Source organism: Bactrocera dorsalis, unplaced genomic scaffold (genome assembly GCF_023373825.1).
Source record: "Bactrocera dorsalis isolate Fly_Bdor unplaced genomic scaffold, ASM2337382v1 BdCtg010, whole genome shotgun sequence".
Classification (NCBI taxonomy): Eukaryota; Metazoa; Arthropoda; class Insecta; order Diptera; family Tephritidae; genus Bactrocera; species Bactrocera dorsalis.
This window is the reverse complement of record NW_026038061.1, coordinates 309,743-323,738: the sequence shown is the minus strand read 5'-3', so window position 1 is coordinate 323,738 and position 13,996 is coordinate 309,743. Positions and strand designations below refer to the sequence as shown.

The following is a 13,996-nucleotide window of genomic DNA, read 5'->3' as shown; positions in this document are numbered from 1 at the left end:
TTTTTATTTGATTAGTACTTATTTATACTCACTTCAATGAATTCTCATTCTTCGCAGTCTTGAATTTTATTTTATACTTAAGCATGTATATTAAAATTGTGTATATTCTTTTGAAGTTTTCGGCAGAGACAATGGAAAGCTTATAAAAATACAAATAAATATGTTGAAATCTGTGAGATTTAACTAGCAGCTAGATATACATACGAGTACATACCTATGTACATACATATGTGCACACGTATGTACAACATTTAAAAGAACTTGTAGATATGAACGCACACAAGTAGAAATTTGATTTTGTATGCACAAATGTAGATGGAGAACTTCTTCAACGTGGTAAAAACAAAACACCAAACAAAATATTGCCCGAAGGAAATATAGAGCTTTCATTGCATAAGCTTTCATATGTATGGTATATACATACATACGTTATATACATACATACATACATGTGTACATGCGTGTTAGATATATGTACCCAGACTTTAAATAAATTTTTTCAATCCTTTTATATACACGCAATCATGAACTTGATAGCCTTAACTATGACGTTGGAAAAGAGAACCTTCATACAATTGTAATTAACGATAGAGTGATAATTTCTTATATCGTACTATGTTAAATATGTTTGTTAGTAAAAAAGAGGACATGCAGATTTGGCGAAATCGTTAGCATTTTTTTCTAATATTTGATTTTTCAAACTTGTTTGAAGGTTTTAAATGTATATTGCATTTATATTAATAATGAAAAATTGCCCACGCAAAATGAAAATATCTGAAATTGCCAGTTGTACTCTAAATTGAAAGCATTAATTTATTATCTCTTGTAAAATATGTTTATTTAAAGAAAAAGAAAGAGAGATAGTTTATGGAGATTTTGATTTTGATCGGTCAGTTTGTATGGCAGCTATATGGTCGTCCGATATCGGCAGTTTAACAATTGAGTATCTTCTTTGAACTAAGTTGGCCGTTTGTATCATGTTGGATCATCAAAAAATTACTTATGTGTGATGCGGTAGTGGCCCAACTCATGTCTCTACACTAGCTTTTTGTAACTCGATCGTTGATTCGCTTTAGCGGCCGTAATCAGTAATCACTACTCGATAGTTCAAGGACTGAGGCAAGGGACTGAATTTTGATTGCTTAATATGAATCGTGTATGTATGATAAATTTTAAGTCTTTGATTATTTGAAAATAAACACAAATACAAATACAAAACACGTATAAAATGAGTGTCATATGTATGTTTCAAATGTTTGCGTTTAACAACAAATAGTTGTATGTATCGAATATTGAGCTAGTAGTAGAGGGATCTCTCTGATGTGTATAAAATATTTTCAAAATCTCCAGCTTCAGTCAAATTTGGCTAACACTTTTCACTCATGTTGATTTGCTTAATATACAAAAATTAAAACATGCGTTATAGTGTTGCCTTCACCTCTAAAATATAAATAATACTAAGTTACTCATCTAAAGCGACATAATTATATGATAACATCAATTATGATAGACGTAAACGTACAAATGGTTTAAACAAATGCCCAAATATTCGAAATCGTAAGATTTTTTCTTAAGAAAACTGTTCTTTTATTAAATTTGTAATGTACGAGTATTAAGTATTTTAGAAATTTTAGAGTTCGAAAAATTCGATCTAAGCCCCGATAGCATTATACATGTGAAGTTAAATTGGATATACTTTGAGCGTTGCTTTAGATCCAATATTGTAATACTGCTACTTAATTTGCCAGTGTATGTATTTACTTACACACATTTAACTGCAAAATTACTGGTATACTTTGCTCTGCTCTGATGACTTTTTAGCTAAGTGCATTTGGATAAAGTTGTTATTAATAGTTTATTTAAAATGCCAAAGGGAAAGGTGTTAACATAATTCGAAAAAGTAGATATTTCTGGCCTGAAAGGCGTGAAAGGCCATCGCTTCTAAAATTGTACGCAGTCACTGTATTAGTAATTAATTATTTTAAAAATCCAAACGACTTCAACTTCAAAAGTGTCACAAAACAGTAAATGACAAATGTTCAGACAAGGAAAAATCAGTTCCTGCTCTGTCTTACTCAAATATGATTGATTTTAAGACATTCAATACAGTCTCATAATCGCACATATTTCAACGAAAGTAACATATTTCAAATAATAGAGATGATTAAACTCACTTTTTTCGCTTCCAGCTATAGCGACACAACCACAAATAGTACTCTTTAATTGATTCTGCATAAGTGAGCCAAACGACCCAATTAACACAAACTTAGACCTAATGGTTATTTTCCAGTTAAGACAATGCAAATCTTGGTTAGGTATTTAAGTTCTGAATTGATATACTGAAGAAAATTGATTTTGAAAATATTTGAGTTGTGACTGTTTTGTAATAAGTATACGATATACGACCTAACAAACATGTATGTACGAGTATAAATGTACAAATGTATACGATATAAACGATTTTTTATCAGCAGCATAACTGTTCATTCCAAAATTCTGATCACTATAAAAAACATACTCAACTAGTATACTAACTCAACAAGTTGGGGGAATTAATAACGTAATTTACATCTCATATTGATTAGAAACCAAGGAAACATATTTTTACTTTTTTACTAGCATTAAATAAGCAGAAGACAACTACTAGAGTTAATAATAACACAAAGAACTTCTGGCAAATTAGATATTCATGGATATCTGATCATTCCACTTTTTAGACATTTTTCTGGGAGAGTCAAATGCTTTCACATTAAAATGATATACAGAATGTGTAGAAAACGGAATAAACTCACTCCCTCACTTACATTCTGTCACAAACATGACCCCATTAAATATATTGTTCCGTTATACAATTCCGTAATGTAAAGACAGTTACCTTAAAATTAAATAAGGAAATCATAATCAATATTATTCAAAAAGGCCATTATGAATTTCACAAATTAATCCAAAATGCAATGATATTAAATAAAAAGCAAATACACACTAATTTATACTATATGAATTTAATTTAATTGGCGCTTATTATAATCAATTAGTAAATTCAATAAGAATGCACGAAGACGAAGTACTTTTCTACAGCAATGATTTCAATCATTAGAGAATACTATGTACAACAAAATCTATTGCTGAGATAGAAGTACTAATGTATTTAAATTTGAAATTCGTATCTAGCTACTTTTGGTTTTATTTGTTTTTGTGGTTAATTTGCAAAAGGTAAAAATATGAGCTCACAATATATGTTGGTGCACGTAAATTTAAACAATAGTGATATTTTATGAATACACAAACATTATTTTGTTAGACTAAGTGCGGCTTTTTCTGCACAATTGTTGATAAGAGTTCAAATAGCATTTCAAAGTTACGCTTGCACCTTAACAAATGTGATTAAATATTTTATTTCTACATTAAATTTTCAGTTTTTAGAGATTTTAAATCATACATTTTATATACGAAAATTTTCGTTTCTATTTTATACTATTTTGTTAATTTTTTTCTTTTGATATTTAATATATAAAAAATCTTTCAATATCTCGTATTTACCTATAAAATTACAATTTTCTCTTGCTTTTCAGCAACTGCACATTTGGTTTCGGGCAATTCTACATGTCATGAATTAGTTAAGAAATGTGTATGCCAAAATGCATATGATTTGTTTTTGAACCTTAAATACATTACACTCGAAAATTTAAAATATAAATATTTTGTTAAAAAACTAAAAATTCACATCTTAAAGCTTTTTGGCACCCAATTTCATCGGGCCACTTGTACGTTGCGCTCGTCGCGCCTCCAACTCACGTTGCCTCTGCAACTTTTTCTCTTCGCGTTTTCTACGCGCCTCATCCAGCTTAGTATTTCCTAAACATATAATTAAATAAAGAATTGGATGAATTTTAAAACAAATTTTCACGGTTTTTTCCCTTACCCGTCAGCTGTTCTTCAACAGGTTCAAATTCACCATCGGCCCACGAATCGCTATTCCAATTTGCATTCGAATTCGTTAAGTTATTTATGTGTGGTGGACTGATATTGTTGCAATTTGAAAATACCGTTGTTGTTGTCGTTTGTGTAATAGCTAAATTTGAAATATCTTTGGATCGCAAGTCAAGTGCATGCTGATTTTGCACCCTTGATGGCGATGGCGATGTCGCTGTATGAGTGTTCAGTTTAGCTAGTGGTTCGATAAGTTCATTCAATTGATGTTGCAGCAATTGTTGTTGATGTGGGCGTGCTGTTGACGTGCACAATTGCTCATCCACAGAGTGAGCTGATTGTCTCGAATGCAAAGGCTGCGAATGTTCTTCTTGTTCTTCCTCTTCTTCTCCCTGTAATATTTTCAGAACTTTTGAATTTATTCTTTCAAAGTCGAAATTTTAACCTACCGGCTCTTCTTCTAAACTGCCCCACTCCTCGTTATCCCAACCATCACGTACTTCATTGAGTGCATTCGATGCATTCAATTGACCATTGTTAGAAGTGCCAGCCATTGGACTACTAGGGTCCTGTGATGTCTAACCAAAAATAATGGTATTTATTGAATAAATATTCAAATATATTGTCGATAGGATTTTCTTACGTCCATTTCGCCCCAATTTTCGTTATCCCAGTCATTGTTGCCATAATCTGATGCAGACGCTGATGTGTCGTTACTTTCATGTTCTAGTGATGTCATAGATGTGACGCTGGATGTTGTCGTTGATAAGCTGCTACTCGAAGGTTGCTCTATAAAATTCACGATCTAAATCCATTTAAAAGTTAAGAGAATGTAAACACCATACCTAAAGATGCAGGCTTAGAGAGATTTCGGCCAGTTAAAGGCGGTCGCGGACGTGATGAATCACTTTGGCTCCGGTAGAATTTAGCTGTAACCGCTGTAACAGCCCAACCCGCCCATGTAGCTGCTGCATTTCCGATCGACGGCGTAGCAGTATGCACATCAGCTTCTGAAATTCAATATATCAAATATAATTTCATTATTGACACCCTAAAAACTTTCTTTTGACTTACCCATAGTTTCACGCAGACTTGGGTCCTCTGATACTTTCTCCAGTTTACCCAGAAAGCCACGTATCGTTTTGAAAGCTGGATCGCGCACAGTCTTTTCTGGATCAACGGTAAGAGAACACAAAGATGGGAGAACCCTGTTTGCCACTTCACTAATTAGTTTGAATTTTAATAGAAAACAAATTATTAGCTTCCATTACATTAATGTTTGAAGTAGGCATTACCTTAGCAGGAAGTATTGTTGTGTAGCAGCCAAAGCAAGTACACCAGCTACTCGCGCTGGTGGGAAAGGATCGCGCATAGCCCTTATAAAAGCAGACACCAAAACGCGCTGTCGCACCTGTGGATGTAGGTGTGGGGCAATTTTTCCCAAACATACAGTTGTATTGGTGCGTATGCCACCCTGATCATCACGAGCTTGCAAGCGCGCAAAATGTCGTAGGACCTCAACATTCAAATTATTGTAGTTCAGCTTAGGCGCCAGATGAATGATAGACTAATATATATATGTAAAGTACATTTAAATTCAAATTCCATTTAATCCAAATCAAATAATTATCGTTGTATTACCTTTACAGTTTGCTCTCTTATGGTAGCATTGGTATCCAAGAAGCCATGTGCGACTTGGGGAAAAATCTGATCGTTCACTACCTGCGGTTGCAAATGTGCTATAAACAATTCTAATTGTTGTAATAATCGGGAACGCGTCACACGATCTGTGGAAGCAAAAAGTTTCACTACACAGGGAACTATGCGTTTTTGATACTCAATTTCATCAAGTAATTTCCCGAGTTTAAACATGGGTGCTAGCACTGCTGATCCTGCATCACCATATTCATATGCAGTGATAAGCTGAGGAAGAATTTTATGCCTGTAAAGTGCGATTATTGGAATTAATTGAATGAGTAAAAGAACATATATGCATATTTACTTGCAAACGTTGTCGGGAAAATTATCCAAATGTATTGTTAAACCACTAAAGAAACGATTTTTCTCAGCCTTGTCTTTGATTTGTATCTCCTCAAGGAAAAGTAGAGAATCCACTAAATCGTTCTTAAAAAAACCACCTGGTTTGCGACATCTCGTTATAATATCAGCTGGGTTGGGTCTATTTGAAGGTGATGCGCCTACCAATTCACAATAAAGAGTTTGCAACGACTTTGGAATATTATCTATGTCTTTAAGGTTTGAACGCATTTTTAGAGGCCCATTGAATGACTCCCAAACTAAACAACCCAATCCCCACATATCAACTGAGCTGAAAGTTAGGCATAATAATACTTTAGAACACCTTAAGTGTAGCATTATTATAAAATTGTATACCATTTTGTAGCTGCTTTTAATTTGCTCTGATCGTTTTTTTCCGGTGGATCATATACCTCTAAAGCGGGTGGTACTTTAATAGGTGGCATAGGATTCCCGTCCGCTGGCGATACATACTCCAAACTACCAAGTTTCCATTCACCAGACGAATTAACAAATACCGACCAAACGCAAACATTGTTATGCCTTAGGTTACCGTCATTGTTAAGGAATGAAAGTGCGCGCTTGGTGGTTAAATACATTTTTTAAATTAAAGTTGTAATAATTTAAGTCAAATATATGCTTACTGTGATTTGAAACACCCCCCATGCTAAATACAAATCTTTTTGGGGACCATGAGAGGCCAACTTCTCAATGTGAGTACCCAAAGCTTCAACTGCTTCAGTAGCAATATAAAGTGTTTTATCCGTTTCAAATGAGTCCAGGTACTGTAGAATGCTCGGGTGTCTTAAAGTCTTTAGCCGTTTCAATGCAGCCTTTGCTAATTCACATTTAGCATCTGAACCACTTCGTATATCATAAACAAATACTGATACTTCTTCTTGTGTGCCCTTACGCTTTGCTTTGTGCAATGTCCAAATGGAGCGTGACTCTAAGCCGGGCACTTGTTCACCGATATCATATGGAAAGTCTTTCGTCGAGTCGCGCGAGAAGAACGACCACATTTTTGATCGGCGGCTGAATATTTTGTTGATGTTGACGGGGACAGTATGTCACACAAAAACAAATAAATATGAATTCTGCTTAAAGGTGCTGTACAATATTCAAAAAACTATTTATCAGCAACTGTAAATATGTTTTGAACAAGTTAATAACGAATTTGGCCAATTAAAATGTGCCAGCTGTTTGTCAGTACTCAACGTAAAGGTTTAATTATTTGTTTCACAACCACTTCTGTCTTCCAAACAATAAGTAAAAAACTTAGTTTTTTCCAATTCACTCCGTTGTCCACCAAATTTTTCTTATTCTTTTTACTTTCACTTTTTATTTCTTCATACTTTGTTTTAGTTCTGCACACACCAATATAGAAACTTTAATATCACCAATTTTCCTGCATACTTTTACATTAGTATTATACGTTCTCGCTCATATTTTCCATTGCAGATAACTCTATTTTAATATTATATATATATTTTTTGTAGTCTTCAACTAATTTTTGGTAATTTAATGCATATTTATATCACTTTACCAATAAATTTAACTTTTCTCCTGACGTAGCTATATGATTACTTTTTTTACTGCGAATGTTATCTGTTGACGTTTCCTGTATTTACACACAGAGTTGTGTTTATACGTAGATCGGGAAAAAATTGCGCAATATATTCAAAAATTCATAAATTGTTTAATTACAAGAAAATATACACTTTTTAATGAAATATTAACATTTTTATCAAACCTTAATAATATCTGATAAAAGTGCTTTTACCTTTTTAGATCTCCCTAATTTTATGTATGTAAATACAATAAAAATTAGTCTCCTGATAAGAAACGTCAAAAGTTGTCATTTAATATTGTATTATTTATGTTGTGATACGCTTTCATTATATAGGCGATAGTCAATGGCTTAAATGGTTCATTCGAACAAAGTTGGATTTTCAATTTAAAGAAATTGTCTATGAAACGGTGAAATTGTGAAAACATGCAGAACGTTCAGGACTGGCGCGAACGTGGCACTGAGGATGCCAATACCATTTCAATGCGCATTTGCCAGGAGGGACATGCAAATGCATTGGCGTTAAATAGAGAATGTAACCAAATAGCCGTCGCTGGCCGAAGTCGTAAGAAAAATAATTAAAGATCTGTTGAAAATAGCTGAGTTAAAATATATTTTTATATCAGTTTTAAAGGTGTATGCGATTTATAGTGATGGGTTTACAGAAGTCTGCAATATGCGCGGTGGTAAAAATCAAAATCTTAGTTACTCATCTAACGATGTAGCTTGGAGCTCTTTGGATAGTAATATATTGGCTACAGCTGCCACAAATGGTGTAGTATCGGTATGGGATCTTAGCCGCTTCGGGCAAAAGAAACAATTACATGTTTATAATGAGCACGAACGTACTGCTCATACAGTTGGCTTTGACATTCACGATCCGCACATACTCGTATCTGGTTCACAAGACGGTACCATTAAGCAATTCGACATACGCAATGAAAAGTCGTCATATACTTATTATAGTAATTCAGAATCTGTCCGTGATGTAAAATTTAGTCCACATATGCAATATGTGATATCAGCAGTATCAGAAAATGGCACCGTTCAACTGTGGGACTTGCGAAAGTAAGAAGTCCTTTATTTTGATTATTAATATATAATGTAAATATTTTTTAGAGGGGACAAAAGTATTCTACAATTCACAGCCCATAGTGGACCTGTTTATACTTGTGATTGGCATCCTACCAAAAACTGGCTGGCCACCGGCAGTCGTGATAAACAAATAAAAGTAGGTATGAATTAAAAATTTAATTTTATTATAATTTTTGTCAATCTCTTTCTACTAAGATTTGGAATATGGATGGGAAAGCATCGTTGGAGCATACAATTCATACCATTGCAGTCGTAGGCAGGGTAAAGTGGCGTCCTGATCGAACGTAAAGAAAACTATATAAACTTTTTTAAATTTTTAAATGCCTTGATATATTTTATTCTTTTGTTTAAATTCAGTTATCACATTGCAAGTTGTGCATTAGTAGTCGATTATAGCATTCATGTTTGGGATATTCGACGGCCATACATACCTTTTGCTTCCTTCAATGATCATACCAATGTTACTACAGGCATCGCTTGGAAGGGAGATAATTCTCAGCTCTTACTTTCGACCAGCAAAGACTCTACTATTTATAGACATGCATTTAAAGACGCCTCCCGTCCGGCTTTGAAGGCAAATGCACAAGGTGCTAGTTTGGGTCATCGTGGAGATATTTCTTTCGCCCGAAAAATTAAGTTAACCCCTACTGAGACTATTACACATGGGTCTAAAATTAATTCATTTGTGTAAGGAAGGTGGGAAAAAATAATTTCTATATTGAGTTCATTTTTTTTTATTTATATTTGCAGCAATCGGAGACGGCCCACAAATACTGATGAGCAATTCCATTTAGCTCAATCAGATGTTTGCCAGTTTATTCTTAAGCCATCGGTAAAAGAAAAACCAACAAGACCAAAAACAAGAATCAACTTTTGTAATTTTTTCTTCAGTACACTGGATATTCAGTTGAGGAGGAAACTACACATTTAAAGGAACATGAATGCTTCATAGGTTGTGCTAAAGAGCTGATTTTGTGTGGTAGAAAATTGGCAGATATGTGTGAACAAAACGCGATTGTTACAAAAAAATACGGAAAGCACAATGTAAGTTTTTTCAAAATTTTCACCCGCTTGAAATTTGTAATTAATTTTATCTCACACAACATATAGGCAACCACATTGTGGACCTTTATTAAGGTTTTATATAGTTCCACTGAATTTAGTAAACAGAAATACGATATACATCGCAACTCTTTTTCTAATCAAAAAAGTGTGCAATCGTTACGTCGCCCCGCACAAATAGCAAACGTTCACGAAGTGCTTCAGTGGGATAGTAACCAAAATAATGACGTTGCCAGCAATGACGACAGTGTAGATAATGGTATGCATCTGGATATCGATTCGTCTAACGGTATAGTGGGCGTAGGTTTGGGGAGCATTAAACAAAATTATCCCCCCTTCGGTTCTGTAATTCTCTCCGAAACACAAATACTTAATGATATAACATTTGACAATTTTGATCTACTACGTGAAGGCTTCATATATGTCGGACCGCCAGACTTCTCAAAAATGCATTCTCACCAAGAAACCGCATTGCACCATGACGTACAAGCGGCACGCCCACAATTAGATTTAAAACCCGAATCTAAGGATACCCCACCGGTAAATTGCTATTATATGTACAAATATTTATGTCATATTTAATCAAATTTGCATGTGTGCATGTTGTTTGTACATATTCACTCATAGTCATCCAATATGCCAAGCATTCTCAAAGTAAATACAACGCCCGCTATACCTATTTGGGAGCCGCATCAATTTGTTGCGGAATCGATCATGTTGCAAGGAGATGTTGGCGATGTGCAAACAAGTATTTCAATACTTATCGCTATGGGAGAGGCACGAAAACTCCTCCAAATCGATGATGCTCTCGTTGTAAGTATCCCTTATTAAGTATATGAGGAATTGCGTGACAAATAAGAATTTATATACCTATAGGAAACATGGTTTCAAACATATATCGATCAACTTCATCGCTATCAACTCTGGAACGAAGCATGTAAGGTAATGAATCTTTCATGGCTTCGTTCAGTTCGCGAACTAAACCAACAATCCACCTCAGTGCACACAAATTGTGGTGAATGTGGACGACCTTTGGGTAGCAGTGTGGGATGGTACTGTCAGAAATGCAAATCAATGCAGTCATCAAAGTGCTCTGTTTGTGGTCTCATCGTGCGGGGTCTTTATGCGTGGTGCCAAGGATGCTCCCATGGTGGTCATTTAGAACACATTATGGATTACTTTGGCAATCACTTTAAATGTCCGAAATGTGGTCACTTATGTGAATACAATTAGTGCTTTCGAATGAGAATAACTGTTTTACTTACAATCCCGTAAAAATAAAAATAAATCGACAAATACCGAATTTTAAATTTTATTTTCGTACTCGTATATGTACATATATGTATATGCGAACATGTCAAAAATCACTAAGTGAAGCTCCTTGCCTGCCCATCCACTGGTTACACTACCTATTTTATAAATGTACTTTTAAATGGTAATATAACCACTACCTTTCAATTTCAGCCATGTTTGCAAGTAAAAATCAAAATCAAATCATATGGTTAAACTAAATATACAACAATGTACACAATAACGTAAATAAAAAAAAATAATAATAAAAAGTTTACTTTTCTAATGTATGCCTTTTCTGATGCTTTTATTTATATAAGTAAGCATAAAACATCAGTTGCAAGGCACCACCGTCTACCAGCACCGCTATCAAAGCGCTTCAAAAATGCTTACAATATTCCCTTCATCTGCGGAGCGCTTTGCAATAAATCAGAAATTTTTAATGCTTACAACAAAAAAGAAAATAAAAACTGTGAAACATATATATCCTTATTAATTGTTAGCCGAAAACAATCAGTATTTGAAATCCTTGTAATTTGATGCCTATCAATTTGTTATAGGTGTTTTCTAACTTCAAATCATTCTTTGTTTTCGGCTATTATTAAGAATCACTATGTTTAATGATGTTACAACAGTTTATTATTTTTCTTTTATATTAAATGTTGTAAGAAATTACAATTTCGATTTAAGAGCGGTACTGGCGGCTAATTGTCAAGAAGAAAAATCGAGGCTCACAGTTTGACTGACGGTGTTAGCATCGCTAACATCTAACATAGTGTTGTTATGTCGCACTGTAAACGGTTCCTCATCGTATCGTATTGTCATTGAATTAGCATTTCCGGGAATAAGAGCATAGCCAAGAGACTCGTAGAATTTAATTAGCTTATCCTTGCAGTCTAGCGACATTTTATAACAGCCGATGTGTTGAGCCAATAGACTGACAGTTACCACAATACTATGCAGTGAATTGTTAAAAAGAAATTTTTGAATAATATTATGACCACTTAAAATATTTATTCTTCAAAGATACTCACAGTTTACCCAATTGCTTGCCGCGGTAATTGTCATTTACAACAACGTCTTCCAAACGTCCGCGCTGTAAATAACAATAAAATAACATGGTCACATGGCATAGGCATATATAAATTTCAGTTTTCATCTTACAATTGCGCAATTGTGTATGAATTTTCGTTCGACAATTAAGGAAGCAGCCCCGATTATTTCATTTTTTCTAGTATCCTCGATTACTGTGACATAGTAATCGCCACTGGCTTTCATCTGAGAGAACCTTGCTGTTGAATAGACATATTTAATCAATTTCATCACTTATAGTTTCAACTTAATTACATATTTTCTTTAATAATGCATACTTAAAAATTGTGTCCGCGTTACATGACCCACTTCGGTCAGTTGTGAAAGCAGTTGCAGAAATCCCCGGTCGTAGTCACCATCTTTAAGTGGTCGTACCTTAATCCAATTTTCACCTGGATATGCGGCTGATATGAACGGTTCGAATTTGGCCGGACTTTGATGGAAGTTTAGTTTCAGCAAAATGTTTGGGTCATAAAGGTAAGTTTCTTGCTATAATGAATACGTGCGATATTGATGCTCGTGTTTAAATTATTATAACGACTAACAATTCTTGCTTATTTTATATTTAATTGTCTAATCTTACGAATCCCTATGAAATGCCACGTAATAATATTATATATGTATATATATATAAGTATGTATATGTACAGTTTTCCTATCATCTTTTTGAAATTATAAACTTTGGCAAGAGTACCTGTTTTTTATACTTTTTATTATGCTTTAAATTTACTTTTACTTTAAGCATTCCCTTGATATTTACTCGTACCTCACTGCAGCGAACCATCTTATCTCATACCCAATTGAGACAGCTTCCGTAAACAACACAAATTTGATGTCTTCTCTTGTTAGTTTTTCCAAGCTGCCAACACAGCAAAAAGGTGTAAGGTAAGTGAAGTTTGTAAAGCCTCTGAAGGTGTCACAAGCTTTTAAAATTAATTTGCGTGGAGTTTGGTACACTCAAATCAGGTTTTGTTTCTTTTTTTTTAGATCAAGCAAACTACGTCAACATTATTTCTTCCGAGTAATGCGGCAAAAACAAATTACTTTTAGTATCACTAGTTGAATGCAAGTATTTCAATATGCTGTGCAAGTATAAATTGCTTATAGTAATTCAACCGGTTTTCTCACCAAAAAGGTAATTTTTAATATGTAGAGAGGACGGCAGTCGTTTTGAATCAACGATAAAATAAATATGAACGTACATACGGCCTGACTCTCCAGCAGCTAACTGTTAATAATTTAAGTATGTACATTTATACACGTTAGATTCTTTTTAGATTCTATATTTGTGTGTAAGCGCAGTTTAGATTTTTGATCTCATATTTTCCAAGTTAATGCTCAAATTAGTGGACATATATTCATCATAGGTTTTAAAAATACCTTTACTTCAAACAATGGATTATTCAAAACAATTTTCAAGATTTACGCTTAATGTTTCCCACCCCCCTTTGTTATTTTTTCATATTGTACGTTATGGAACCTGTTGGCTAACGTAACAATGTTGGTCGGTTGTTTGCCTAGGAACGAAATTTTTTCGAAAGACCATGCCATTTGTTCTGTTTATATTGGTCACAGTGGTGAATTAAATACGCATACTATAATTGCATATATGAAATAGTTACCATGTTACTGCTTTTATCTGAATGTAGAGCACAGCACGACTATATTTCCACGTAGCCTTCAGTTTAATAAGATAAAAACACCTACTTAAACATCCACTTGTCGCAAAGCAACTAAAAGGTTTATGTTTGTTCTGTTTCGCAAATGTTTATCGCAGTAAAGCAGTTATTGGAAAAAATAGTCACCAATAAGAATTTTTATGTAATGCAAAACTGAAAATGTAAACAATCACTCAGGGTTGATTTTTAGCGTGAGTCAATTTTACTTCCACCACTTTATATTAACAGTTTCTAAAATAAA

At 34.0% G+C, this 13,996-nt stretch overlaps 3 protein-coding genes across 6 annotated transcripts; 1 reads left to right on the top strand and 2 right to left on the bottom strand.

The window, feature by feature from the left end:
* Positions 1 to 2,982: 2,982 nt before the first annotated feature.
* LOC105232602 (N-terminal kinase-like protein) lies at positions 2,983 to 7,560 on the bottom strand. Of its 2 annotated transcripts, none has more exons than XM_011214344.4 (11): positions 6,612 to 7,560; positions 6,325 to 6,548; positions 5,933 to 6,259; positions 5,572 to 5,872; positions 5,226 to 5,497; positions 5,005 to 5,153; positions 4,776 to 4,940; positions 4,574 to 4,719; positions 4,380 to 4,499; positions 3,923 to 4,322; positions 2,983 to 3,855 (listed from the first exon to the last, which is right to left on the bottom strand). In XM_011214344.4, exons 1-11 carry the CDS (start codon positions 6,987 to 6,989, stop codon positions 3,728 to 3,730), a joined length of 2,610 nt encoding a protein of 869 aa, XP_011212646.2. In that variant the 5' UTR covers positions 6,990 to 7,560; the 3' UTR covers positions 2,983 to 3,727. The 2 variants fall into 2 exon arrangements, with proteins under 2 accessions (XP_011212646.2, XP_011212645.2); XM_011214343.4 differs by having other exon boundaries at positions 4,380 to 4,508; positions 6,612 to 7,543.
* Positions 7,561 to 7,815: 255 nt separating this feature from the next.
* On the top strand, positions 7,816 to 10,997 carry LOC105232600 (GATOR complex protein WDR24). Its single transcript, XM_011214338.4, has 10 exons — positions 7,816 to 8,102; positions 8,164 to 8,605; positions 8,657 to 8,768; positions 8,828 to 8,916; positions 8,990 to 9,319; positions 9,383 to 9,464; positions 9,524 to 9,676; positions 9,743 to 10,234; positions 10,322 to 10,507; positions 10,571 to 10,997. The coding sequence occupies exons 1-10, from the start codon at positions 7,964 to 7,966 to the stop codon at positions 10,925 to 10,927; spliced, it is 2,382 nt and encodes a 793-aa protein (XP_011212640.1). The 5' UTR covers positions 7,816 to 7,963; the 3' UTR covers positions 10,928 to 10,997.
* On the bottom strand, positions 10,991 to 13,853 carry LOC105232601 (probable glucosamine 6-phosphate N-acetyltransferase). 3 transcript variants are annotated; one of them, XM_029553017.2, is made up of 5 exons: positions 13,699 to 13,853; positions 12,355 to 12,565; positions 12,149 to 12,276; positions 12,019 to 12,080; positions 10,991 to 11,939 (listed from the first exon to the last, which is right to left on the bottom strand). In XM_029553017.2, exons 1-5 carry the CDS (start codon positions 13,699 to 13,701, stop codon positions 11,696 to 11,698), a joined length of 648 nt encoding a protein of 215 aa, XP_029408877.1. In that variant the 5' UTR covers positions 13,702 to 13,853; the 3' UTR covers positions 10,991 to 11,695. The 3 variants fall into 3 exon arrangements, with proteins under 3 accessions (XP_029408877.1, XP_011212642.1, XP_029408876.1); XM_011214340.4 differs by lacking the exon at positions 13,699 to 13,853 and adding an exon at positions 12,843 to 13,068; XM_029553016.2 differs by lacking the exon at positions 13,699 to 13,853 and adding an exon at positions 12,771 to 13,064.
* Positions 13,854 to 13,996: the final 143 nt, after the last annotated feature.

Coding starts and splice junctions, on each gene's coding strand:
- LOC105232602 (XM_011214343.4), bottom strand. CDS start 6,989: ATGTGGTCGTTCTTCTCGCGCGACTCGACGAAAGACTTTCCATATGAT. Junction 6,549..6,611: donor GGGGGGTGTTTCAAATCACA/GTAAGCATATAT, acceptor TTAACCACCAAG/CGCGCACTTTCATTCCTTAA. Junction 6,260..6,324: donor TTAAAAGCAGCTACAAAATG/GTATACAATTTT, acceptor CCTAACTTTCAG/CTCAGTTGATATGTGGGGAT.
- LOC105232600 (XM_011214338.4), top strand. CDS start 7,964: ATGCAGAACGTTCAGGACTGGCGCGAACGTGGCACTGAGGATGCCAAT. Junction 8,917..8,989: donor AAGTGGCGTCCTGATCGAAC/GTAAAGAAAACT, acceptor GTTTAAATTCAG/TTATCACATTGCAAGTTGTG. Junction 9,677..9,742: donor AAAAATACGGAAAGCACAAT/GTAAGTTTTTTC, acceptor CACAACATATAG/GCAACCACATTGTGGACCTT.
- LOC105232601 (XM_029553016.2), bottom strand. CDS start 12,860: ATGGTTCGCTGCAGTGAGGTACGAGTAAATATCAAGGGAATGCTTAAA. Junction 12,566..12,770: donor ATAAAAAGTATAAAAAACAG/GTACTCTTGCCA, acceptor TATTCATTATAG/CAAGAAACTTACCTTTATGA. Junction 12,081..12,148: donor TCATACACAATTGCGCAATT/GTAAGATGAAAA, acceptor TGTTATTTACAG/CGCGGACGTTTGGAAGACGT.